Source organism: Gossypium hirsutum, chromosome A13 (assembly GCF_007990345.1).
Source record: "Gossypium hirsutum isolate 1008001.06 chromosome A13, Gossypium_hirsutum_v2.1, whole genome shotgun sequence".
NCBI lineage: Eukaryota > Viridiplantae > Streptophyta > Magnoliopsida > Malvales > Malvaceae > Gossypium > Gossypium hirsutum.
Genome location: NC_053436.1, coordinates 3,385,944 through 3,411,516, shown reverse-complemented (window position 1 = coordinate 3,411,516; position 25,573 = coordinate 3,385,944). Strand labels below are relative to the sequence as shown.

General features: G+C 33.0%; 4 protein-coding genes across 4 annotated transcripts; 3 read left to right on the top strand and 1 right to left on the bottom strand.

The window, feature by feature from the left end:
• Positions 1 to 3,856: 3,856 nt before the first annotated feature.
• Positions 3,857 to 10,739, top strand: LOC107913518 (histidine kinase 4). Its single transcript, XM_016842132.2, has 11 exons — positions 3,857 to 5,168; positions 5,406 to 5,639; positions 5,745 to 5,914; positions 6,702 to 6,920; positions 7,009 to 7,195; positions 7,281 to 7,332; positions 7,438 to 7,667; positions 7,876 to 7,974; positions 8,164 to 8,876; positions 9,144 to 9,650; positions 10,061 to 10,739. Exons 1-11 carry the CDS (start codon positions 4,827 to 4,829, stop codon positions 10,317 to 10,319), a joined length of 3,012 nt encoding a protein of 1,003 aa, XP_016697621.2. The 5' UTR covers positions 3,857 to 4,826; the 3' UTR covers positions 10,320 to 10,739.
• Positions 10,635 to 11,342, bottom strand: LOC107913520 (uncharacterized). Its single transcript, XM_016842133.2, has 2 exons — positions 11,212 to 11,342; positions 10,635 to 11,075 (listed from the first exon to the last, which is right to left on the bottom strand). Exons 1-2 carry the CDS (start codon positions 11,291 to 11,293, stop codon positions 10,849 to 10,851), a joined length of 309 nt encoding a protein of 102 aa, XP_016697622.1. The 5' UTR covers positions 11,294 to 11,342; the 3' UTR covers positions 10,635 to 10,848.
• A 4,373-nt stretch (positions 11,343 to 15,715) lies between these two features.
• On the top strand, positions 15,716 to 16,619 carry LOC107911425 (EG45-like domain containing protein). The gene is made up of 3 exons (XM_016839252.1): positions 15,716 to 15,888; positions 16,031 to 16,307; positions 16,390 to 16,619. Exons 1-3 carry the CDS (start codon positions 15,774 to 15,776, stop codon positions 16,394 to 16,396), a joined length of 399 nt encoding a protein of 132 aa, XP_016694741.1. The 5' UTR covers positions 15,716 to 15,773; the 3' UTR covers positions 16,397 to 16,619.
• A 1,859-nt stretch (positions 16,620 to 18,478) lies between these two features.
• On the top strand, positions 18,479 to 19,055 carry LOC107911160 (EG45-like domain containing protein). The gene is made up of 2 exons (XM_016839044.1): positions 18,479 to 18,593; positions 18,712 to 19,055. Exons 1-2 carry the CDS (start codon positions 18,479 to 18,481, stop codon positions 19,053 to 19,055), a joined length of 459 nt encoding a protein of 152 aa, XP_016694533.1.
• Positions 19,056 to 25,573: the final 6,518 nt, after the last annotated feature.

Sequence of the window (25,573 nt, the reverse complement as noted above, 5' to 3'; positions counted from 1 at the left end):
TAATTTATTTTATATAAAATAATTTATTTTATAAAACAATTATTTGCCTTTTTTTCTTGTGAAATTAACTCACCAATTATATATATTTTATGTTTATTTTTAAATTATCAAACAACGAGAAATATTTTATATAAAATTATTTAAACATCAGAAAATATCAGTTCTTTCAAAAAAATTAATCTATTTTTTATAAATTGTGTTTAATGATACAATCGTAACTTTAAATTATAATAATGATGTATAATTGCTAGATCCAAACTTAATCCAACTCATGAAATTATTTGTGAATACAAAATCATGGAATATTAATTAGAGTAAAGTAACAATAGGAGTGAAAAGATAATTAATGAAGGGAGGGAGTGGGGGAAATATATTTCCACATGAGAGGAGCATCACTTGGTTGAATGAAAGGCAAAGAAAAGGAAATATTGGGACCACATCAGAGAGCATAAGATGAATAGGGTGCAGAGCAGAGCAGGGCAGGGCAGGGGCAGGGGCAGGGGAAGACCAATTGCATTGCAAAATCCAAATTCAACCAATTAGGCAGAGGTGATGTACAGACCCCAGGGATGCTGTTGGAGGAAGCAACCACCTGGCCCATGTGAGTATTATCATCATTTTCATTCATTTATTCAACCAAATATATACCTCCTTTCTCTCTCTCTCTCTCATGCAAAGTGATGGGTTTTTGTGGGGATTCTCTATTCACTACCCACCCAGCCCCACATGCTACTCACCCACACCTTTCACTGCCCAGTCAAATTTTTGTAACATAGGATCATTAATTACTTATCATTCATTTCAATTTATTTAATATTTAATCATGTGAAAATTAAAACAAAAAATAATTAAAATTTTAAATGATAAATTTTTTAATACTTACATCAATAGTTAAGGTGTAGCTGGAGAGTACGAGTACGTATGGTTAAATATACGAATACGAGACTTGTGACTTTACAATTGTTTGATGCACTTTTGAATTTTGTGCAAAGTGTGTTATTAAATAATGGTAATAAGTCTATATTGAGGTAATGTTTTGAATAATAGTGTAGTCGCCTAAAGACTGTCAATTTTTACCAAAAAAGTAATCAATATTTTAAATGATAATTAAGATATAGTTAAGGAGGTACATGGCAAACTATGGGTTATTTGACTATACCTAAGCCAATCTTATCCAAAGCAGTTTCATAAATGTGCTTAATTAAGATTTGACTATGGAAAACTAAACTTCTTGTACTTCATTTATTGTAAATTTCTTCCCTATTCCACTATCTTTTATTGCCATCTTCTTGAGCTGTATAAAATGTGACATGATGCAGCTCATTGAGTTTTGATATTCAATAAAAGTCAGCATTGGACTAGTTGAATAAAAAGTTTATAAAATTAAAAATTTATTGAATAAAATATATTTTAACTCAATCCGGGATCCAATTCGATTTGAAAGAAGTCACTATACACATTTCTAAAAACCCAAAGGTCGGCTCTTGAGGAATGATACTTTTTATCTCTCTCTTCACCAGAATATTTTCTTCTTTTCTACTTTATCCAACCAGAAATTATATGAACAGAAAAAAAAGAAAAGCACAGAGAGCAAACATGCTATGTGACAAGCATCGATATAACATATAATTAAGAAATTTGTCCTAAATATGGTCATGATTAAAACCAAATCTTGCTTAATACATGTGAAATCAAAGCCAGCTTAGCATGTATATTTGATTCTTTGGAAAATGGGGTTTTAGGTACAGCTAACAAAAATAAAGTAGTATTTCAAATAATATAATTTTAAATATCAAAATTAAAAAAAAAACATGTGTGAATTTTGTATTATTTTATTTTGTTAAATGTATTAGTGATATTTTTATTTTATTTTATATTAGGATGAGGTTGAGATAAACGGTTTGAACTTGTCTCAAATGAGTGTCTAATAAAAATTTTAATTATCGCTTCATATGAGTAAAGATAAATGTAAAAAATTAAAAATAGGTCAAATTTTGTTATTAAATCCTTAACTTTGCCTAAGTGGTGAATTTAGTATCTGTACTTTAATTTGATTAATTTTAAGTTTTATACTTTCCGAATTGGTCAATTTTAGTCCTTATATTTTTCGAATTTTGAAATTTTAATCCTGACCCAATGGTAGTAGTTAAATTTATTTGGTTTAATTTTGCTGTTAGTCTTCTATCATGCATAAAGTTTTAAATTTAGTTTATATTCCCCAACTAGATTATTTTTAGTTGTATATTTTCCAAAATTTGAAATTTTAATCTTAATACAAATGATAATAATTAAATCTATTAACTGATTTTATTGCGAGTAATATGTGAAAATAAGAAGCTGACACGATATTACATGTGCGATAGTATATCTGTCGCTTCAGATTTTAAAAATAGCAGTAACTTAATCAATTTAGTCTCCACTATTTGGTGAAAACTAAAATTTTTAAAAATTAAAAATATGAGGACTAAAAATAACTAAATTAAAGTTTTAAAATAATTTAACTATGCTTTAGCGACGATGATCAAATAACAAGTTTTAAAATATAATTTAACATTTTTAGTATTCTTTCATTTCATTTTTTTTAACAAGTTCTGATTATATTGTCCTTTTTGGCACAATATTTAGAATTAGAGGATAATATGTTTCAACGCAGTCAAACTTGTATCCTTCTGCATTGACAATAATGCCTATGCCAATCGAACTAAGACTTAATTGGTATATTTTTTCATTTTCAAGTAGTTTTTTGAGCAAAATTGATAACTGAGAAGAGGAAATTGGATGATAATGGATATTAAATTAAGTGATTAATATTATTTAAATTGGATTTAGGCAATAATAAAAAGATTTAATATGAAAAATATGCTAATTTAAATTCAGGTATTATAAAAATTTAAGATATTTAATCTATTTTTATTTGGACGTGAATGAAAAAAAAAAGAAAAGAAAAAAGGAAAGGGAGATCCTTTGGCTTGTCGCCATGTCATTATCTCTAAGATATGTGATTGTGATTTTTGGACCCTCTCCCTCATATTCTTTTTAATTTTTTTACTACACTTATTTATATTTTTTATATTTATTTCTAAATATATAGTTAATGTACTTTTATTTTTTTTTGTAATGTAATAATTTAAAATATTCTATATTTATAACAAAATTTAATATATTAATTATTATAATATCTTTTTAGTATATTTTTTAAAATTATTAAATTATTATTTTTCTTGATTTTCTCTAATATTATTTTCCTTCTTTCACATAGGCTAAAGGAGAAAAGTAAACCCATAAAAAGGAATCAAAAACAAAATCATATCGCAAGTTGAATGAAACCCTTTGGACTTCCCTATAAAGTAAATCCCATTTCACCAAATTTTTTTTTAATATAAAGTTTAGGATAAGGTAGATTATTTTATTAGTAATATAAAAGTTTCTTTAAATAACGGGAGTTATGTGAGATGTTGGTGGTCTTTTTTATCTTAATCAGTGATTAATAGTTTAATTTTTTTCTCGGGTATAAGGTAACTTTAAAATTTTTGATCAATATCTATCTCTTAATGAATTTACTAAATACAGAGAATTAATTACTAGACTTACTTCAATAAATATTTTAAAAAATAAAATAAAAGGTTAAAAACTCTTACTTTGATTAAATGAAAAATTATTATTGAGTTTATCGAATATGAAAGATTAATTTTTGAATTCGCTTTAATGAATACCTTGAATAAAAAAGAATTTTGAGTAAGTGTTGTAGCTAATGTGGGTTTAGTGTAGAGGGAGACAGCAGCATATGTGCAAAAATCCTAGAACTTGGATTCACTTCACTTTAAAAAGAAAAGAAGAAAGTTGAAAACTTTGAAAAATTTCATTACCATTACAACAATAATAAATTAAAAGAAAAGCATAGATCAAAGGAGGACCAAAGAATAGCATTGGTCCTGTATTTTTTTTAAAGAAAAAAAAAGATTTATGTACTAGGTGTGTAGGTAAATATTGTTCGCTTTCAAATAACCCAATTTCTCACTCCAAAGATCTTACTTTAGGTAAATATTGTTCTCTTTCAAATAACCCAATTTCTCACTCCAAAGATCTTACTTTTTTTGTTCTTTATTTTTTGGGTTTTAATGTATTTGGTCTTTGCCTTGTTGTGCTTTGCTGTGAGAGTGAGTGAGTGTTTGCTGGTCAATCTGCAGAATGTGATTTTAATATGGGGGGAAAACAGTGAACGTGCTCTTCTTTGTCTTTCGAGTCTTAAACTAAAACAACACTCTCACGCTTTGAAGAGAAAATGATTAGTGTGTTTTTTCTCCGTGAAATTTCCAATTTTTTTATATGGCAAGAGATAAAACAGAGAAAAGAAGCCAATTTTTTGTAGAGGGAGATAGTGAGATATCTTGGGAATTTGAGCTGTTTTACATCTTTTGAGAGCCTTTCTTGTCTCTTGAGAGTTGAAAAGTTTTTCTCTTTCTTGAGTTCTGAGTCTCCCTTCTCATTTTCTTCTCTTCTTCTTGTGATGTGAAAATTTTATTTCTTTGGTCCATTTCTTCGTGCTACCTTGTAATTATTTTTCCAACTTTTTGGTTCTTTATCACGCAAAACAATGCTATGATGATACATAGAACTTGAAGTTTTAGCTCATCATGTTCCAGTGCAGGAAAAAAGGGTATTTGTTGAAATTGCCTGTACTTACAAGAAAGTTACCTTAGTTATGGTGTATGCGTGTTTTCTTGGGGGATTTTTTCTTGCTCAGATATGAAGGGGGTAGTATCATAGAAAGAAGAAAAGTAAGAAGACATGGAGAAACAAGTTGAGCCGATCTTGTTCTTTTGCTGATGGGTCTTAAGTTGCAACAGAGCTACCACCACTCAGTGACTCTGAAAGTGAATGAACAAATGGGGACCAAAAGAGGGTACACATTTATTCAAGCTAACAGGGCTTGGTTACCAAAATTTTTGTTGCTTTGGGTAATGGTGATGGCTTTTCTCAGCACTTGGATCTACAAAAAGATGGATGCTGACAACAAAGTAAGGAGGAAGGAGGTGTTGAGTAGCATGTGTGATCAAAGGGCAAGGATGTTGCAGGATCAATTCAGTGTTAGTGTTAACCATGTTCATGCCCTGGCCATTCTTGTCTCCACTTTTCATTACTACAAGGATCCATCTGCTATTGATCAGGTTGTTCCTGATCTTGTTTTCCTTATTTTCTGTGGAATTTATGGAGTCCTGATATTTTGAAATTTCTATTTAATTTAAAGTTTTACATTTGTTGTTTTTTAGTTAGACATATAGCCTCTGAAAATCTGAGTTTGGTTGATGTTGACATCCAATGGTGAAATATTTTTCTTGTTCATCTTTTGTGTGAGTTTCTGATTGTGCACTTTGGGCTATTTTTGTTCTTTGCAAGAAATGCAGGAGACTTTTGCGGAGTACACTGCTAGAACTGCATTTGAGAGGCCATTGCTTAGTGGGGTGGCCTATGCAGAAAGAGTAGTTCATTCTGAGAGGGAGAAATTTGAGAGGCAGCATGGGTGGACAATAAAGACAATGAAGAGGGAACCTTCTCCTATTCGAGATGAATATGCCCCCGTGATTTTCTCTCAAGAAACTGTTTCTTACATCGAATCGCTTGACATGATGTCGGGGGAGGTATGCTGTTACCTACAATCTGCTTATAAGTTTTATCTTTACCTTTGGTCTGATATTTGGTTCAGGATTAGATTGGAGTGGTAATATCCACGTTCCAATGTGCAGGAGGATCGAGAAAACATATTAAGGGCTAGGGCTACTGGGAAAGCTGTCCTAACTAGCCCCTTCAGGTTACTGGGCTCTCATCATCTTGGTGTTGTGTTGACATTCCCTGTTTACAAATCCAAGCTCCCGCCGAGTCCGACTGAGCAAGAGCGCATTGAAGCAACTGCTGGGTAAGTACTCCACCTTGTCTTTCTAATTGGAAATCCAAGTGTTTTTTTTGTTTGAAACCCTTTTTGTGCTTGGTCTTTTCTTTTAAGCTTTTGCTTTTGAAAGTTAGCAAACGTATTCGGCACTAGATAGTTTGAGAGTGTTGATGATGAGAGTTTGCAGTCTAATAGCAACTGCAGTTGTATTAGAGTGCACATGTCAAGGGGAAAAAGGTTTAGACTTTTATGTGATTTCTGTTGAAGTTTATTTGATCGTATATAAGTTAGCCGAAAAGATTCTATTCTTCATTTAGTAGACAATCAGAAACCTTCATCTCCTTTTTCCCATTGAGAGTCTGGAGAGCAAGACCATTGACACCAGATGGTCCAAAGTGACTCATACGACCACCTCAACATATTTCTAGGGTATTTGCTACTCTATGACCTAATCATGGTTATGCTGCTGATATCACCATTTTTGCTTCCACTGACATTTATTGTTTCATTGTGATCAACACCAGCAATTTGGTGCTCCTTGACCAGATACAGTTGCCAGCACTTCTACATAAGCACCTTTACCATCTTTACATCTCTTGTTCCTGGCAGTGGACATTTCTATTTTCTCCGTAAATTTGTGTTTGACATTCATAACATTTTCTTTGTGCTACTATTTTTCTTTCTACTAGACTTCCGGTTATTACAATGGCTAGAGATGCACCCCAAGGGGGGGGGGATTGCTTCAGTTACTACACTTCTTTATTTTTGCATCTTAGATTTTCTTATGCATAAAAAAACTTTTAAATAAACACAGATACCTTGGTGGAGCATTTGATGTGGAGTCACTTGTGGAGAATTTACTTGGGCAACTTGCTGGAAATCAGGCAATTCTAGTGAATGTATATGATATTACTAATTCTTCTGATCACTTGATCATGTATGGTCACCAAAATCAAGATGGTGACCTGGCTTTATTGCATGAAAGCAAGCTTGATTTTGGAGATCCATTCAGGAAGCATCAGATGATATGTAGGTAAGTGTATAACTGGCTACATATTCACAAGGTTGATGGGATGACTGCATTTATTTTGCAAGCACTTACTATTTGGCCTTCTGAGCAGATATCATCAGAAGGCACCCACATCATGGACTGCGCTGACCACGGCCTTCTTATTCTTCGTGATCTGCTTATTGGTTGGCTATATCTTATATGGTGCAGCAATACACATTGTTAAAGTTGAAGATGATTTCCATGAAATGGAAGAGCTTAAGGTTCGAGCAGAAGCTGCTGATGTGGCCAAATCACAGGTATGTATTTCAGGATATATCTATCAACACATGGTTTACCACCCACTTCCAATCTAATACTAATTATGATGAGTTCTTGTTGCAGTTTTTGGCAACAGTTTCTCATGAAATCAGGACTCCCATGAATGGCATCCTTGGTATGTTCCAGATTGCTCCTTAAGGTTTTCTATGTGAAATATACATTCAAGGACATCAAATAATTTTAATCAGCAATGTTCTGATGAAATCTTGAATGGTTGCAGGGATGCTTGCTTTGCTTTTAGATACTGATTTAAGTTCAACACAAAGGGATTATGCTCAAACTGCTCAAGTCTGTGGAAAGGCACTGATAACATTGATAAATGAGGTGCTTGACCGTGCTAAAATTGAAGCTGGAAAGTTGGAGCTGGAAACTGTCCCCTTTGACCTTCGGTCTATCCTAGATGATGTGCTCTCTTTATTTTCTGAGAAGTCTAGAAACAAAGGTGTTGAGGTAAGTCTGGATAAAATTAATAGAAAACACAGTGCATTGTTCAATATGCTTCTTCATTTTAGACGGTTCCTATAATGCTTGAACTAATTTGCCTTCCTTTTTCCCTTTTCCTTTCCATGTCTCGGTGGCGTTGTTGATGTCAATAAATGGTGTTACTTGTGATACATTACAACGACTCAAACTCGTTGTAATTGTTTGGGAACTGAAGCTAGCAGTGTTTGTTTCTGATAAAGTTCCAGAAATGGTGATGGGGGATCCAGGGAGATTTAGACAGATAATTACGAATCTTGTTGGGAACTCTGTTAAAGTAAGTGGGTGCTCAACCTTCTCTCCTTTTGTCAATTTTGTAGGTAGATTGCTATCTACTTAATTGATGGAAGTTTTGATCTTATTAGTAGATTGCATTATTGAGTTTAGTTTCTGCTATTTGACTGATTATTGTATATAAAGTTTCATTTAATAAATTGATAGTGACTTAAAAATGAGTGTTTGACAGTTCACAGAACGGGGGCACATATTTGTCAAAGTCCATCTAGCTGAAAACCCGAAGCCTATGGAAGGTCCTAAAGCTGAAACTTGTTTGAATGGAGGGTCAGATGAAGATGCATTGGTATCAGGTGCTCGCCAGTTTAAAACCTTGAGTGGTTATGAAGCTGCTGATGAGCGGAACAGTTGGGATTCCTTAAAGCATTTAGTTGCTGATGAAGAATTGCGATATGATGCCTCAGTAAAAATGAAAGCTGCTGATGAAGCTTCTCAGAGTGTCACTTTGATGGTATCTGTGGAAGATACTGGCATTGGGATCCCTTTGATCGCCCAGGACAGGGTTTTCATGCCCTTTATGCAGGCGGATAGCTCAACCTCTAGAAATTATGGTGGGACTGGCATAGGCCTGAGCATTACTAAGTGTTTGGTTGAGCTAATGGGTGGTCACATAAGCTTCATCAGCAGACCACAAGTTGGAAGCACATTCTCATTCACCACGGTCTTTGGGAGGTGTAAAAGAGCTTCATTTAGTGATACAAAAAAACCCAATGCTGAAGATCTTCCATCTGGTTTCAGAGGATTGAAAGCTGTGGTAGTTGATGGAAAACCAGTTAGAGCTGCTGTAACTCGATACCACTTGAAGAGGCTTGGCATGCTGGTTGAATTTGCAAATAGTGTCAAAATAGCTGCTTCTGCTTGTGGTAAAAATGGTTCTTCATGCGGGTACGTTTTAGTTTAGAATTATCATATTTGAGAGATAGTAAATTCAGTATATATTTTGCATTTGCGGAATTTTCCCTATGTTTGGTTGATGATTTAATCACATTTGACAAGATCTTGTCAACAATTACTCATTTTTAACACAATTTGTAGTTTCTTCAGTACCTTTTCTAATGCCTTTGTTATGATCACTGGGGAAAAATGACCATTTGTGCTTTCTATTCATCTTATGATGTTAACTTTGTTGAATTATATCTTTGAACATTGCAGAAGTAAAACTCAACCGGATATAGTTCTTGTTGAGAAGGATTCATGGCTTTCTGGTGAGGATGGTGGTTTGAGCTTACGAACGTTGGACAGGCAGCAAAACGGACACGTGTTGAAGTCGCCAAAGATGATTCTTCTTGCGACAAATATTACTAATGCTGAACTCGAGAAAGCAAAGGCAGCAGGTTTTGCAGATACTACAATTATGAAACCTTTGAGGGCAAGTATGGTGGCTGCATGTCTTCAGCAGGTGCTTGGGACAGGGAAGAAGAGGCAGCCTGGAAGAGGCATGCTGAATGGATCGTCTGTCCTTGGGAGTCTTCTTTGTGGAAAGAAAATATTAGTAGTTGATGACAATATGGTAAACCGGAGAGTTGCTGCTGGTGCATTGAAAAAGTTTGGAGCTGCCGTAGAATGTGCTGAAAGTGGAAAAGCTGCACTTAAATTGCTTCAACTTCCACACAGTTTTGACGCTTGCTTCATGGATATTCAGATGCCCGAAATGGATGGGTATGTATACCATATCTTTAACATCGGGCAATTGACAATCTAAACACCAAATACAGGAAAAAGAAAAGCAAAGTCTATATGTTGTTTTTAGACATATCTATGGTCCGGTCCGGTCTAAACATCACAGGGCTGTTGGCACATTATTTCTTCACAGTTACACTTCATTTATGGACCAAATTCCTTTGGTCAGCCTTATGGTTTTGTCTCCACTAGATACCAAATTTCTCATTTAAGCGAGAACTTGATAATCATTATTTTGTTGTAGTGTATTATTTAAATGCTGCCCATGGTTAGCTTGTGATTATTGATCGTCAGATAATCCTCCTTTAAATCATATACAAATATATATCAATATTAATCATTTTGTAAAGATAGGGTGTGAATTTTAATATCATGAACTATTATTTCAGGTTTGAGGCAACTCGTCGAATTCGAATGATGGAGAGTCAGGCAAATGAACAGATGAACGGAGGGACAGAAGAAGGGTCTATCAGGACTGGTGAGTGGCATATCCCGATATTAGCCATGACAGCTGATGTAATTCACGCCACCTATGACGAGTGCCTGAAATGTGGGATGGATGGATACGTCTCAAAGCCCTTTGAGGAGGAAAACCTTTACCTGGCTGTAGCAAAGTTCTTCAAAACGAAACCCATCTCGGACTCATAGCAACACCTCCTACATCATCCAAAAGCAAAACCGTGAATTATATGCTGGTTGGACATCGCCAGCAATTTTCCCCGTCCTGCTGGTGCATTTGGGTTTAATCACTGAATGGTTTGCTTGGATTTCTGAGGATTCTTGACCTCTCCAATAGAAAAAACATGCATGTTCTGGCATTCATTTCTAACCAACTTCAATTTTTAACCTGATTAGTATCTTAGTACATGTATACCACCACAATGACTCCATCCCCGACTGTTTGTATAGATCTTCATATTAGAGTCGAAAGGTGTAAATCTCATTCTCTCTAAACTTTGGAACTTTCTTTGGAATAGGCCTTTGTGCCATGTTTTTTTTTCTTCTAAATTTTGCTGTAAACCTTTTGTTATTGAGTTTCAAATATCAGAAAGAGGTAGCTAACAAGTATAAAACAGTCTGCTCTGCAATATATAGTTTTCATTTTAAAACTCCCACATTTTGTGGCCGATCTTATTCATGATTATTTGAAATATATCAAAAGCTAAGCTAAGTCTAGTTATGGAAATGGAAGATCAGGAGGTGGTCCGAGGGGGCAATTCTTTTCGCAATCGGCTCTCACAGTATAACACTCTGATTTTCTTGATATGCAGCACCAACAGCTACGGAATATGCCATCGCCAGAAGCTGGCCCCAATGTAGGACAAGGTTTATGACTGCATGGTCCTAGTGTTATTTTGCTGCCTGGGTCAAGTTCATTGCCATGGATGCTGCTGCTTCTACTACCTGCAATTCAAATGAAATTTTCCATTAAAGAAAGAATCATTTCAATGTATGAAAAGTTAGAATCATTTCAATGTATGAAAAGTTGATAAAATATGAGAAGATCAAACCAGAGTAAACTAAAAATCAGTATACGTACATTCATGAAAAGCTGGAAGAGAGGTGAAGAGCAGTAAAAGGAAGGCCAAACGAATAGCCATGAACTTGGTTGCTGCTGCCATTGTTGATATGAAATATGATTGAAGTTCTTTACGTGGGGTTTTGAATATATATATTAAAGAAAATTCTATAAATAGTTAAGACTAATCAAAAGATGTTTACATTTATTTCAGAGGATTCACTGCTAAAAATTGCATACGCTTCTTATTATTGACTCAATATTTGGATTTTCCCGAAATCCTAAAACATTAATTTCTTTTAATAATGTTTGTGTAGTAACTCGTGTGGTAATACACATGTATTTCATGTTGATATAATACTGTTTATCTTATATGCACATGTATTTCATGTTGATATAATACTGTTTGAACTAAATTAATGTTAAAGAAAAAATAATATTATTGAATAGTTAACTAGAAATTCAATTTGGTGACAAAAAAGATCAACTTCAGCAAAAAAATTTAAATTTTGAGTTAATCGAATTGAGCTAATTCAAATTATTCGAGTCAACTCGAATAACTCAATTCGAGTTTCAAGTTCGAGTCGAGTTGATTTTCACAAATAACTTGAATGATTTGAATAACATATTGGTGTAAGTACCCTTTCGGTCCCTGACAACTTTAAAAATAAACAAATTGGTTTCTCTCAATAAAAAATACAAAATAATTCAAAATAAATTTTAAAATTCAAAATATTTATAAACATTTAAAAATTATATTTTTAAAAAATAATAAAAATTATAAAAAATAAGTAAAAAAAGTTAAAATTTTAAAATTTTTCTAAAATAATAATTTTGAGTCCTAATTAATTATTTAAATTTACCATACTCAAGTATTTATTTTTTTGATTATTTTTGTTTGACAATTTTTAAATATATATGGTTTCAAATTTATGTGCTCTAACATTGAAGTAGTTATACTGTAACAATATTTTTATTTGGCATGTTTAATTTTTTTAATTGAACTCGAACAATTTCACTCAATTCGACTAGACTCGACTCGATTTAAAAAATTTTCAAATTAAATTAGAATGATAAAATAGGACTCGTGAACTCGATTAACTCGAAATTTTTTTATTCGATTCGTCTCAATTCGATCAAACGCTCACCTCTATTACTAACCATTGATAAACTGTGTGATTTATTAAGGGGGTTTTGATTTAAATTTCAATGACTATATTCAAATCTCTAACTAAATTGTTTCATTTACATTTATTACTTCGACTTTTTACTCTAGACTATTAATTTATAAATGAGTTAAAATATAAATTTATCATCATATTACGATGTTTAATTATGCTAAAATCTTAAACTCAAGATCCTAAATCTAAGACTCATTAATATTTATTTATGACCGTTCAATTAATGTTTAATTATGCTAAAATAAAATTATTAACATTTATTTATAAGTCTTTTATAATTTATTTTATTTAAGCTAATGATGATATATTATGTTATTATTCACTGATGATATAGATATATGAGATTTATGTAATTAGGATGTATCAAATTAGACCATTGGAAGTTTATTAGAACCTTCCATCCAAAATGCTCTCTTGGGCTTGCATTTTTGGGCTTCATAAAGTCTGGCTTTTTGAATCTTCAAATTGTTTTTCTTGAAGATTGCTTGTCACCAACTGTTGGCCCTCTTGGATTGGAATTGAGTTATTGGGCCATGGAGAAAAAAAAGCCCATCATACTTAAATTTATAACCCAAAAAATTATTTAAGCTTAATCTATCGTAACTCTCGAATAATTACATCCTCATTCTTTTATATTTAAAGTAAATTCTCTAAAAAATAATTTATCTAATCATGAACAAAAATACTCAAAAAAATCCCTCATATGAACATATATTTGTGCACTATCTAAGTGCATTCTATATGAAAGGTTTCTTTTAGATTAATGTTGCCCTAAGTGATAAGTGGGAACATCAATTGAGTTGATGTTGATATATAATCATCACAAAAAGAACAACTGATGTGCACTTCAAATAAATAAGATGATGAAGGCTTTATTTATCAAAGCCAATAATGCCATGGTTGATTAGGATTCTTCTTTTCATGTGAACTTAGTCATGGCTAAATGAGACCTTTTATACTAGTGGCGGAGCATAGTGGAGACCTAAAGGGTCATGGTCCCTCTTAAAATGGTAAAAATGATAAAATTTCAATTCAATCCTTTAAAAATTATAAAGATATATGTTATTAAAATGATGAAATTTTATTTTTACTACTATAAGAATATACAATTTAATTCCGACCCTAAAAAAAGTTTTCAGTCTCTGCCACTACTTCAAACCTTAATTGTTTTTTTTTATTTCTTTATATTTTCATCTTTTAAGAAATTTTAAGCTCACACTTAGATAGATCTTACCAATTGAACTAATATATGAGCCTAGGTATTAACCTTTTGTTATTCCCAATTTTGTATTCCTTATACTTAAGTCCTTGATTTCAATTTGGGTTAAGCAATTTCTATCTTTAGCAAGAAAGTAATTTAATTAATTAATATTGAAGTTTTGTCACCAATAAAGATTTACCTTATTTATTGTCCTTTGCATTGGATTTTCGTTCCATTGACTTTTATTGCTATTCACCTTGGAATTACAGCCTTATTTTAACATATATAATTTTATACCTTTAAAATTTTTCATATTCATTTCACAGATTATGTTCGGAGTTTATGGTTGCTTCTCTTAATAATATCATCTTCAAAATTCAAACCGAAAATCTGAGAATATAATGTGCTTTACCATTACACCAAATAATTTATTAATTAATCTATTTTATTTTAATTAATCACTTCATAAATCATTCACTCGGACTATATGCACATACTTAAGTATAAATAGATGAGTATATGGGTAAATATTGCACATAAAATGCACCGAAATGGTCCAATTATAGCATCCGAACACAACCAGTGTTTCTCTGTCCATTAATTTAGTTAATGAATTTAACCAATGAGACGGCAAGAAAAGAATAAAAATATGAATATCATACCTAAAACAAATGCATTTTGTCAACTTCATGGCCCAAGTGCCTTCCTCTCCTGTGTCATTTACATCGATCACTTCTAAACTTCATCTTTCTTGTCACCAAATTGAATTTCTAGTTAACTATTCAATAATATTCTTTTTTCTTTTAACATTTATGTTGTCTTGTGTAAATATAGCCATTGAATTTTAAATCCATTTTAATTCCCAATTGTAATTTTTATGCAAACGTTGATAATGGCAGTAGAACGATCTCAAAGTAATAAGAAAAGAAAAATAATAACAAACAGATTTTATGTGAAAGCCCTTTTGGGAAAAAAATCATGGGTAGAAGAGAAAAAATTCACTAATATTGAAAAACGAATGATACAAGAGGAGTTTCGACTACATCTATTTAAGGGTTGAAAAACCCTGTTCTAATTAAAGTCATATAGAAGAATAATAGTTCTATACGAATTTCTTGTACTATATGACCCTCGGCCTTTCGCCCCGCAGATCTATTTATTTTTCCGTTGTATTTATTTCTTCAACAAGTGACATGATTCGGGTCACACAATCTCTAACATATATTTTTTTGGAATGACAATGTAGGTGTAAGTTTTTAAAGTGGTTTTACTTCATTTCATAATTTTTTATACTATAAATATTTTATGTTTTATTCATGTAGATTATGCCTGTCGAGTTTGTCATAAATTAAAAAATTCTAACTATTCATTTTATGCAAAAAAAAAAAAAACTTTCAACCATTAAATATAGATTATTATAGATTATATTTTAGATTGATATGATAGGAATATAGAATCTTTTCATTAATTTATGCATGACAAATAAAAATATATTAATAAATTCAATGGTTGAATTGTTAAAATGTTAGTAGTATGAAAAGTTATGGAAGAGTATAAAATCACTCTAGTTTTATACTGGTATAAGTGGATCTCTCCCCTACTTCTTCTACTCTTAACCTCCTTAAACCAGAGGAAAAACATGCTTAAGCACACTCAAGGCCACGTCCTTCTTGTTGTAATAGCAACAATGCTAATTGAGTTAAAGCTTAATCGACAAATTGCAATCAATCATTTCTATAACAATATTTCATTATAACAACCAAGTTTGTAACAAAACAAATTTTTATAATTATCTTTTTTGTACTTTTATATCATCTTTAAATAAAAATAATTATAAATTGTAAATATAAAGATAAAAAAATATAAATTTATTATTACTCCATCTATATTTATTATTGAATAAATTTTAATTTTTTTAGATAAAATCTAAAATTAATAATATCGTTGATTTAGTGAGTGTGACAAAATCTAATATTACGAAATCGCGAAACTTTGTTGATTGGTTGCTAGGATCAAACAGAAAGAAAATTACAGAGAATGTACCTTAGAATGTATTGTACGTAAAATCCGAGAACACAGTTGTTTATGGCTTCACGTACAGTAATTCTCCGAAGCCGCTATTTAAGGCTCTTCTTTCTTTCAGCATTTGCCCATCCCTTCGCTTTATTAAAATCAATTCCACCTTTGCTAGCAAGTAAGGAATGGCGAAGCTGAGCATCCTTTTGTGCATAGCCATTGCATTTATGCTCAGCTTCACCTTGAAGGAAGTTGTTGCACACACAGGGACGGCCACCTTCTACACTCCCCCATACGTTCGTAAGCCCCTTTGCCTTAATTTTTACTCTTTGCAGTAATCCAATGGTTATGCAGACCTAAAATTTCGGATGCATTTAACCTAAATAGCTGGCTAAATTAATGTATGATTACTAGTTAATATTTTGACGTTGAAAAATTGCAGCGTCTGCTTGTAATGGATACCAACATGATGGGGTGATGATTGCTGCTGCCAGTGATGCAATTTGGGACGATGGAGCAGCTTGCGGGAGAAAATACAAAGTTAAATGCACAGGGGCAACCAACCAATCCCCTCATCCATGTAGAGGAAAGAAGTATGTGGTTGTGAAAGTAGTTGATTATTGCCCATCTGGTTGTGAAAGCACCATTGATTTATCGCAAGAAGCTTTCGCTTCCATAGCCGATCCAGATGCCGGGAAAATTAAAATTTCCTTTCATCAGTATGTTAATCTCATAATCAATTTAAGCATTCAGGTTTATCTCCAACTTTAGATTGTAACTTATCCATGTTTTCCAATGTAGGGTCTGAAGTATTGCCTGCAGGAACATGACATCTCCCTTGCGGATATGGGTCGAAATATGGCAGTGGGTCTCATTAGCATCTTTAACTTTCGAAGTGAATCCTATGTATGTGGATGATAAATGATGAACATATTGAAAAATAATGAATTGAATCTTATGCAGTTTCCACTTAACTGTATAACAATTCAACAATTAATAAAGAGGATCTTCATTTGAAGTTGCTATGTTTATTACACACCCATATCGGTTCAAGGCAATAGCATTTCGTATTTCTTCCAACTAGTTTTGTTTGGTGTAGCAGCTTTAATGTAAGGTATCACAATTAGCTTGGGTATAATTTCTGGTCCAGCATCAAGCTTCACTGGGCTCTTCAGCCCATGACTTTGAGAGTCGGAGGAGAGTACACCCATGACTGTACCGTCCCAGTTGGAGGAGAATACTGTCTCTTAAAACTGGCTGGATGCTGTTGGATGTAATTTCTCACGGTGAGGCACTTATTTTAGGTGTCGAATTACAATCTTTTTCTTTTATTTAAAAATGAACAAATTAACTTTTATACATTAAAAATAATACAAATCAATTATTTTATTAAAAATTCAGCATTAAATGATGATAAGGGGGCAATATCCACATTGGCATTATTTTTTTATTTGAACAAAAAAAAAATAAAAGTACCATGAAAGTCCTTATACTAGGAGTCAGATTGCATTTTGTCCCTCTACTAAAAACTAAGCAAATTACACCTTTTACGTAAGGGCAAAGAGAAAATTGACATTTCTATTAAAAATTTCATCTATTTTTATTGTCAAATGTTGACATGATTCATAAAGCAACTAAATAGTGACATGTGATATGCCACATGCCACATGCTACATGTGCCTCATACTAATATAACTATTTTTTAAAAACTAAAAATTTTTAAATAATTTTTTTTATAATTATTCAAAAAACTACATTCATGATGAATACAGACAAATGAATCTAAAACCCAAAACATCGACAACCATTAGTATATGTTCATTCTAAATGTGATTTTTTAAATAATTATAAAAATATAAAAACTTACATAAAATAATTGTTGTTACGAGTGATTTCTTAAAAAGTATACAAAAATAGAGGAAATTATAAACAATCATGAAAACTTTTAAAAATGATTAAAACTGTGTATATATTTATATATACACATATAATATATTTAAAGAATTCAAATACACAAAAATATATACATACATCCATATGTGCATTGGCAGATACAAGGGATAGATGGGGCTATTGCCCTTTAGCTTTTTAGAAATGCACCTCATTTAAGACTAACAAATATATATTTTTTGATACAATGTCTAAAACTACCCATAGTCCCTCTTTAATCTTTAAATAAGAAGATAATGTGCTTTAGCGCACTGAGAAAGGATTGTATGAAACAGTGACGATACGTCATCTGTATCATTTTTTAATAGTTTTATGCCACATCAGTATTCTTATCCTGAATTTCAAGATTTTCTCCTGAATTTTAGTATTTTAATTTGGATTTGATTTTTTTTTCAGGATAAAATCTTGAAATTCAGGATAAGAGTACTGATGTAGCATAAAACTATTGGAAAGAAATACAGATGACGTAGCGTCACTGTTTCATACAATGCTTTCCCAATACTTAATACTTACTTTTGAAAATAAAGATGTAATTAGTATGACAAATTTTGTTATTTATTTGAATAAAATAGTTATGTAATTATAACTTTTAAATAATTTCTCGATCCAATTGTAAAAGCATTATATTGTATGCATAAGAATTTGAGTTCGATCCCAAATAATTTCATTATCCTACCCAATGATAAAAAAAGATTATGGTTTAAAATTGTCTACATTATGGTTTAAAATAGGAGGATAATCATTTCAGTGTACTCGAACTTACATCCTCCTACACGGACAATAATGACGATGCTAATCGAATTAAGGCTGAATCGGCAACAATACTATTATTCATTATGTATAAATTAATTTTCCCAAACCGGCTATTTATACCTCTCCTTTCTTTCACCATTGCCCATCATTCCTTTCATTAAACTTAATTCTGCCCTTTCTAACAAAAATGAGGAAACTTAGCATCCTTTTCTGCATAGCCCTTGCATTTATCCTCACATTCTCTTCCTGGGAAGTTGTTGCAGATACAGGGACTGCCACCTTTTACACTCCTCCATACGTTCTTAAGTCCCCCTTTGCATTCACTTTCATTCTTTAAAATAATTCAATAGCTATGTATCTAAGAGCGGCAAGCTGATTGTATGATGACTAATGAATATTTTGGGGGTTGGAAATTTGCAGCGTCTGCTTGTAATGGATACCAAAATGATAGAGTGATGATTGCTGCTGCCAGTGATGCTTTTTGGGCTGGGGGATCAGCTTGCGGAAGAAATTACAAAGTTGAATGCAGAGGAGCAACCAACCAAGGTGACCCTAATCCATGTAGAGGACAGGATTATATGGTTGTGAAAATAGTTTATTATTGCCCATCTGGTTGTCAAGGCACCATTGATTTATCCCAAGAAGCTTTTGCTGCCATAGCCAATCCTGATGCCGATAAAACTGAAATATCCTTCCATCAGTATGTTGATCATTTGCTAATGTTACTTTCAGCCGTTGCTCTAGTCTCCAACTGTATGCTGTAGCTCATCATTTTTTTTTCTTCTAATGCAGGCTTTGAAGTATTGCCTACAGGAATATGACATCTACCTTGTGGATATGCTTCGAACTATGGGATTTCTACTATAATCAAGCAAATGGATTCAGCTTTGAATCATATCTGTCACCAATGAGTGCTTTTATAAATAATAAAATTATAAGTTAATCTATGATAAAATTGCACTTTACCCCCTCAATTAATTTAAAAGTTTCAATTAATTAAAAACATATTCTCGTCTCAATTAGACATTCAAGTTGGCATTTAAAATCTATTTGGACTGTCATGTAGGATTTTTGTTAGGGAGGTAATGGAGCTTAACGGCGGAGTGACTACTTCATAACAAAACGATAACGTAAATAACTAAAACGTAATATTTTAAACATAAGTGATTAAAATATAATATGAGGCTTGAGTATTTAATTAATACATACATAACAAAAACTAAGTGTAGCGACGTAAAAATTTCGCTTTCTTTTGCTTTCAGTCGCTAATTAAGGCGATTATTTGAAAATTTAAAAACCGACTTTCGATTTTATTAAAAAAGGGAGTCGCCACCGATCTTTTTTCTAGGTGTGACCGGACACCTAATAAATCATCTTTTTTAGAAAAGAAAACTTATTCTTGTAAAAAAATGAAGGCCGAATTTAGATCTACGTCAAAAGCCAAAGTAAAGTTGGGTTCGGGAGTCGGTTACGCGCGAGGAAGGTGTTAGCACCCTCGCGATGCCCAAAATTGGTATCTTATTAAACACGTGTTGTCTTGATTTTCAAAAATACGAATTCAATTTGACATCTAAGTGTGATCCGATTGAAGGAAATGAGAAGTTGCAAATTTTTTTAGTTTTTTAGAAGGACGTCCCGTTTTTAACACGAGCCGACTAATTTCACCCAACATAGCGATGAAATCGATGACTTAATGTTAAAATCGGTACATTGCCTTATTCTTAAAATTAAAATGTAAAAGTTTCTAAAATGATAGTAAAAAAATCTAAGAATATTATTGTAAAAAATATGCGAATAATGATGTGAATAACAAAATATATAAAATATAAAATATTAAAATATCAAAATATTAGAATAAGAATAATTAATATTGACAAATAAAAATAAAATAGAAATAAAAAAGTGTACATAATATATATATATTAGAAATAATAATGATGTTTAAAAACAATACTATTAATAATACTACATAAACATGTACATATATAAAAAATAAATACGTGATAATATTAAAAATATGTACATAATATAGTGTTAAAAATACATACATAATATAGTTAAAATATATATATAAGATAACATGTAGAAAAATATATATAAATAATATAGTATTAAAGATATATATACATAAAATAGTATAGAAAATATATATACGTAATATAGAATTTAGAATATACCTAATATATTAAAAGAATATATAATATAATATTAAGAAATATAATAATAACAAAAAGAGAGAGAGAGAGAGAGAGAGAGAGAGGGAGGGGGTGGGTGATTTCCGGCCACAAGGTTTACTGCCGTCGGCCACCGTCAGCGCCACTGAACACAGCGGCCGGACCTCAAAAAAAAACTTTTCCGGTAAAAATAGGTAAGCTTCCTCTTTTTATTTTTTTACTTTCGTATAAAAGAAACAAAATAAGATTGAAAGGAAAACAATAAGCAAACAAATAACTTAAAACGAGAATAGACAAAGAAACCTCTTTTGCTTTGATATTTGATTAATCTCCAAAAAAACTAGCTTCTCCAAAAACTAGCCTTTACAATAACTCTTCTCCTTGATTACTCTCAAAAGAAACCTCTCCAAAAAATCCTTTACAATAACTTTCTCCCCCCAAAAATCTTCCCCTTTACATTTGGTTTTATGATGGCTTTTATAGCCTTGTTACAACATTTTTTTATTATTTGCTATCTTTTCTTTTTGCAAGATGGAGCAAGTGGAGGAGCAAGTGGCAGACAATGGATATCAAAAATGGGAGGAAAGTGGGGCAAGTGGGAAAGTGGCTAGGTGGCTAGGGTTTCTTGATTTTTTTTTGGGTTAGGGCTAGGGTTAAATGTGGGTCTAAGTGTGGGTTAATTTAGATGGGTTTTGGTTTTTTTCTTTTTGTAAATGGGTTTAATTTGTGGTAGCCCAAAATTGGCCTGCAACAGCTGCCCCTCTTTGCTCATTGTCGTGTAACGGGAATAGAGAAAAGACATAATGAAAGGCCAATTTTGCCCCGTTTTGCCGAGTCTTGACTTCATTGGTACTCTTCTTGTTCGGGTAGTCTTTTTCCAATCCATTGTATCTTGTTGTCTTGATCAAATCCACTGCATCTTCTGATATATGCCTTGTAGCTTCGATCTACTCCAATGTGACTTTAAAAAGATAAGATCTACAGCTTCAATCTGCTCTTCCATCGCTTTAGTCAGATAAGGTTTGTGGTCTTCTCTTCGGCAACTTTTAGAAAGGCAAGATTTGATATCCTCGATCAGCTCCACTGCAACTTCAATTAGCTTCACTGTAACTTCAGGGATATAAAATCTGTGTCTTCAATTAATTCTAATCTTTATTCTTTACTCGGCATGTGATCCTGAGCTCAACTCATTTCTCGCAATATGAATTGACTCTTTAAAACTAGACATTAAAAACAGAAATTGAAAATAGCTCAGCATGTGAGCCAAGGCTCAACTCACCTCTCGCAATATGAGTTGATTTTTTTAAAACATAGAAATTAAAAAACAGAAACTAAAAACAGAATTTAAAAAGACCTCAGCATGTGGCCTGAGACTCAACTCGTTTCTCACAATATGAATTGACTCTTTAAAACTAGACATTAAAAACAGAAATTGAAAATAGCTCAGCACGTGAACTAAGGCTCAACTCACCTCTCGCAATATGAGTTGATTTTTTTAAAACACAGAAATTAAAAAATAGAAACTAAAAACAGAATTTGAAAAGACCTCGACATGTGGCCCGAGACTCAACTCACCTCTCGCAATATGAGTTGATTTTTGAAAAGCATAAATTGAAAAAGCAGAAATTGAAAATGAAATTTGAAAAGACCTCGGTGTGTGGCCCGAGACTCAACTCACCTTTCGCAATACGAGTTGATTTGTTTTTACAACAGAAATTGAAATTACCTCAGCGTGTCCTAAGGCTCAACTTACCTCTCGCAATATGAGTTGATTTTTTGAAAGACAGAAATTGAAAATACCTCAACGTGTCTTGAGGCTCAACTCATTTCTCGCAATATGAGTTGAATTTTGAAAACAGAAATTAAAATTACCTCAACGTGTCTTGAGGCTCAACTCATTTCTCGCAATATGAGTTGATTTTTTTGAAAGACAGAAATTGAAAATACCTTAACGTGTCTTGAGGCTCAACTCACCTCTCGCAATATGAGTTGATTTTTTTGAAAGACAAAAATTAAAAATACCTCAACGTGTCTTGAGGCTCAACTCATTTCTCGCAATATGAGTTGATTTTTTTGAAAGACAGAAATTGAAAATACCTCAACGTGTCTTTAGGCTCAACTCATTTCTCACAATATGAGTTGATTTTTTTGAAAGACAAAAATTGAAAATACTTAACATGTCTTGAGGCTCAACTCACCTCTTGCAATATGAGTTGATTTTTGAAAACGGAAAAAAAAACATCAAAATACCAAAACCTGTCATCTGGTGGAACTCATGTGTCTTTTTCTTTGATTCAGTACAGCTATCATCACATCCTCTTACTCTACTGGAGTATCTGTATATGTCATGCATGATGTTATCATGATATGCATATGTTTGTCTTAAATGCCTTTATGCCTACATGATTATGCTATGCGCCTTAGGCATGTTTGTCGTATGTCCTTCTTCGTCACGATTTTTGTGATGATCCGCATTCATTACTTTGGCTCTTGACTTTCTCTTTAGGCCCTGTACCCATCCTCAAGCTTTACAAGTAATCAACGTTTCTCAGATGCCCCCGGTTGAACTTTGTCCTTACCTTGAGACTCTTGTATTTATCAAATTCTTATCCGGGTAATGCTTAACATTTCTTTTGTTTAGAGTATGTCATTTCACTATTTATCATGTAAATGAACCACATAATGAGATGCATGAAAATGGTCAGGTAGGGACAAAAGGATACCTCACATTTATTCATTTCAAATGTAGCAAACAAAGAAAGTTAATCAATGATAGTAAAAAAAAAATGTCATAAAGAGAAAGGGGATCGCATTTCAACAAATACAAATGCTCTAGATATTCAACGCATGAACTCTTCCACGTTCTTCAATCAAGAATCTTTTCGAGCATGGCTCCTTGCGTAGAAGATTTCGAGCTTTCAGAAATGCTTCAAATACTGTAGTCTCTCTGTTTGACCCACCATTCAAAACGCCTTGCTTTTTAAGCCAGTGCTTGCTTCATTAGAACGCCCTTTCGGGTTTTCATCCTAACCTTTTGTGTTAATTAAAACGCCCTTTTCGGGTTTTCATCTTGATCTTTTTTTTTAAGCATAATATTTCTTCACAGCATCTGAATTCACTGGATTCGGTAACTCATTCCCATCCATCTCAGTGAGAATCAAAGCTCTTCCTGAGAAAGCCTTCTTTACGACATATGGTCCTTCCCAATTTGGTGCCTATTTTCCTCGCAGGTCTTTTTGTATTGGAAGAATCTTTTTCAACACGAGTTCTCCTTCGTGGAATTCTCTTGGTCGTACTTTCTTGTCATGGGCCGCGATCATTCTCTTTTGGTACATCTGTCCGTGACAAATTGCCTTTAAACATTTTTCTTCAATGAGGTTTAACTGGTCATATCGAGCTCAAACCCATTCTGCTTCCTCTAGTTTTGACTCTATTAAGACTCGTAGAGATGGGATCTCAACTTCGATAGGTAGCACAGCTTCCATTCCATAGACCAGAGAGAAAGGAGTTGCTCCCGTAGATGCCCGTACAAATGTGCGATATGCATACAAAGCAAATGGTAGCTTCTCATACCAGTCTTTATATGTCTCGGTCATTTTCCCAATAATCTTCTTAATATTCTTGTTGGCCGCTTCAACAGCTCCATTCATTTTCGGACGATAGGGCGATGAGTTATGATACTTTATTTGAAATTGCTCACACACTTCCTTCATCATCTTGTTGTTCAGATTCAAAGCGTTATCTGAAATGATTCTTTCAGGCAAGCCATATCGGCAAATAATTTCCTTTTTCAAAAACCTGCAAACTGCAGTCTTCGTCACATTGGCAAACGAAGCGGCTTCTATCCATTTTGTGAAGTAATCAATAACCATAAAAATGAATCGGTGTCCATTAGAAGCTTTTGGGGAAATTAGCCCTATAACATCCATGCCCCACATAGAAAAAGGCCACGGAGAAGTCATGACATGCAGAGGTGAAGGGGCTACATGAATTTTATCACCATAAATTTGACATTTGTGGCATTTTCGTGCAAAACTAATGCAATCACTTTCCATCGTCAGCCAGTATAACCGAGTTTTATAATCTTCCTGGCCATAGTGAAACCATTAGCATGTGTCCTACAAATTCCCTCATGGACATCTTCAAGTATTTTTCTGGCTTCAACAGCATCCACGCATCTCAAGAGCACTTGATCTTTTCCTCTTTTGTACAGGATGTTCCCATCAAGAACAAATCCCGCTGCCATTCTTCTGATTGTTCGTTTGTCGTTCTCATTTTCTTGTTCGGGATACTTTTGGTGCTTGACATATTCTAAGATATCATGGGACCATGGCCGTCCATCTGGCTCTTTTTCAATGCTAAAACAATGTGCAGGGACTTTATATATGCTCATTTGAAGAGGCATTATTTCTATTTCTCTGTTTGCTTTGAACATTGAAGCCAAAGTGGCCAGGGCAAAAGCCAATTGGTTTTCTTCTCGTTGGAGGTAATTAAAAGTTATTTCTTCGAATTCTTTAATCATCTCTGCCACTAGATCACTGTATTTAACCAGTTTCAAATCTCTCACTTCCCAATCTCCACGGATTTGGTATATCACCAACGCTGAGTCTCCGTATACTTCTAAAGTTTTGACGTTTCGTTCAATAGTTGCACAAAGTCCCATAATACAGGCCTCGTATTCCACTATGTTGTTGGTACAGAAGAAGTTCAGCCTAGCAGTGAGTGGGTAATGGTTCCCTTCTGGTGATACTAAGACTGCTCCAATCCAATGCCCGAATGCGTTCGATGCACCATCAAAACTCATCTTTCATGGCTTTTCTTTTGATGACTCGCCCTCTTTTTCTGTAATGCATATCAAGTCTTAATCAAGGAAATCAAACCTCAATGGTTCGTATTTCTCCGTTGTTCGAGTCACTAAAAAGTCAACTATTGCACTTCCTTTTATCGACTTTTGACTCACATAGACGATGTCATACTCCGATAGTAAGATCTGCCATCGTGCCATTCTTCCTGAGAGTGCAGGTGATTCCATCATGTATTTTATTGGATCCAGTTTTGAAATTAACCAGGTCGTATGATACAACATGTATTGCCTGAGTCTCCGAGCT

Bases quoted from the DNA above. Each gene is read 5' to 3' on its own strand.
- LOC107911425 (XM_016839252.1), top strand. From the start codon at position 15,774: ATGGCGAAGCTGAGCATCCTTTTGTGCATAGCCATTGCATTTATGCTC. The intron at 15,889-16,030 runs GTAAGCCCCTTT...GAAAAATTGCAG, and splicing joins CTACACTCCCCCATACGTTC to CGTCTGCTTGTAATGGATAC.
- LOC107913520 (XM_016842133.2), bottom strand. From the start codon at position 11,293: ATGGCAGCAGCAACCAAGTTCATGGCTATTCGTTTGGCCTTCCTTTTA. The intron at 11,076-11,211 runs GTACGTATACTG...TTTGAATTGCAG, and splicing joins TCTTCCAGCTTTTCATGAAT to GTAGTAGAAGCAGCAGCATC.
- LOC107913518 (XM_016842132.2), top strand. From the start codon at position 4,827: ATGGGTCTTAAGTTGCAACAGAGCTACCACCACTCAGTGACTCTGAAA. The intron at 5,915-6,701 runs GTAAGTACTCCA...AAATAAACACAG, and splicing joins CGCATTGAAGCAACTGCTGG to ATACCTTGGTGGAGCATTTG. The intron at 6,921-7,008 runs GTAAGTGTATAA...CCTTCTGAGCAG, and splicing joins AAGCATCAGATGATATGTAG to ATATCATCAGAAGGCACCCA.
- LOC107911160 (XM_016839044.1), top strand. From the start codon at position 18,479: ATGAGGAAACTTAGCATCCTTTTCTGCATAGCCCTTGCATTTATCCTC. The intron at 18,594-18,711 runs TTAAGTCCCCCT...GGAAATTTGCAG, and splicing joins TTACACTCCTCCATACGTTC to CGTCTGCTTGTAATGGATAC.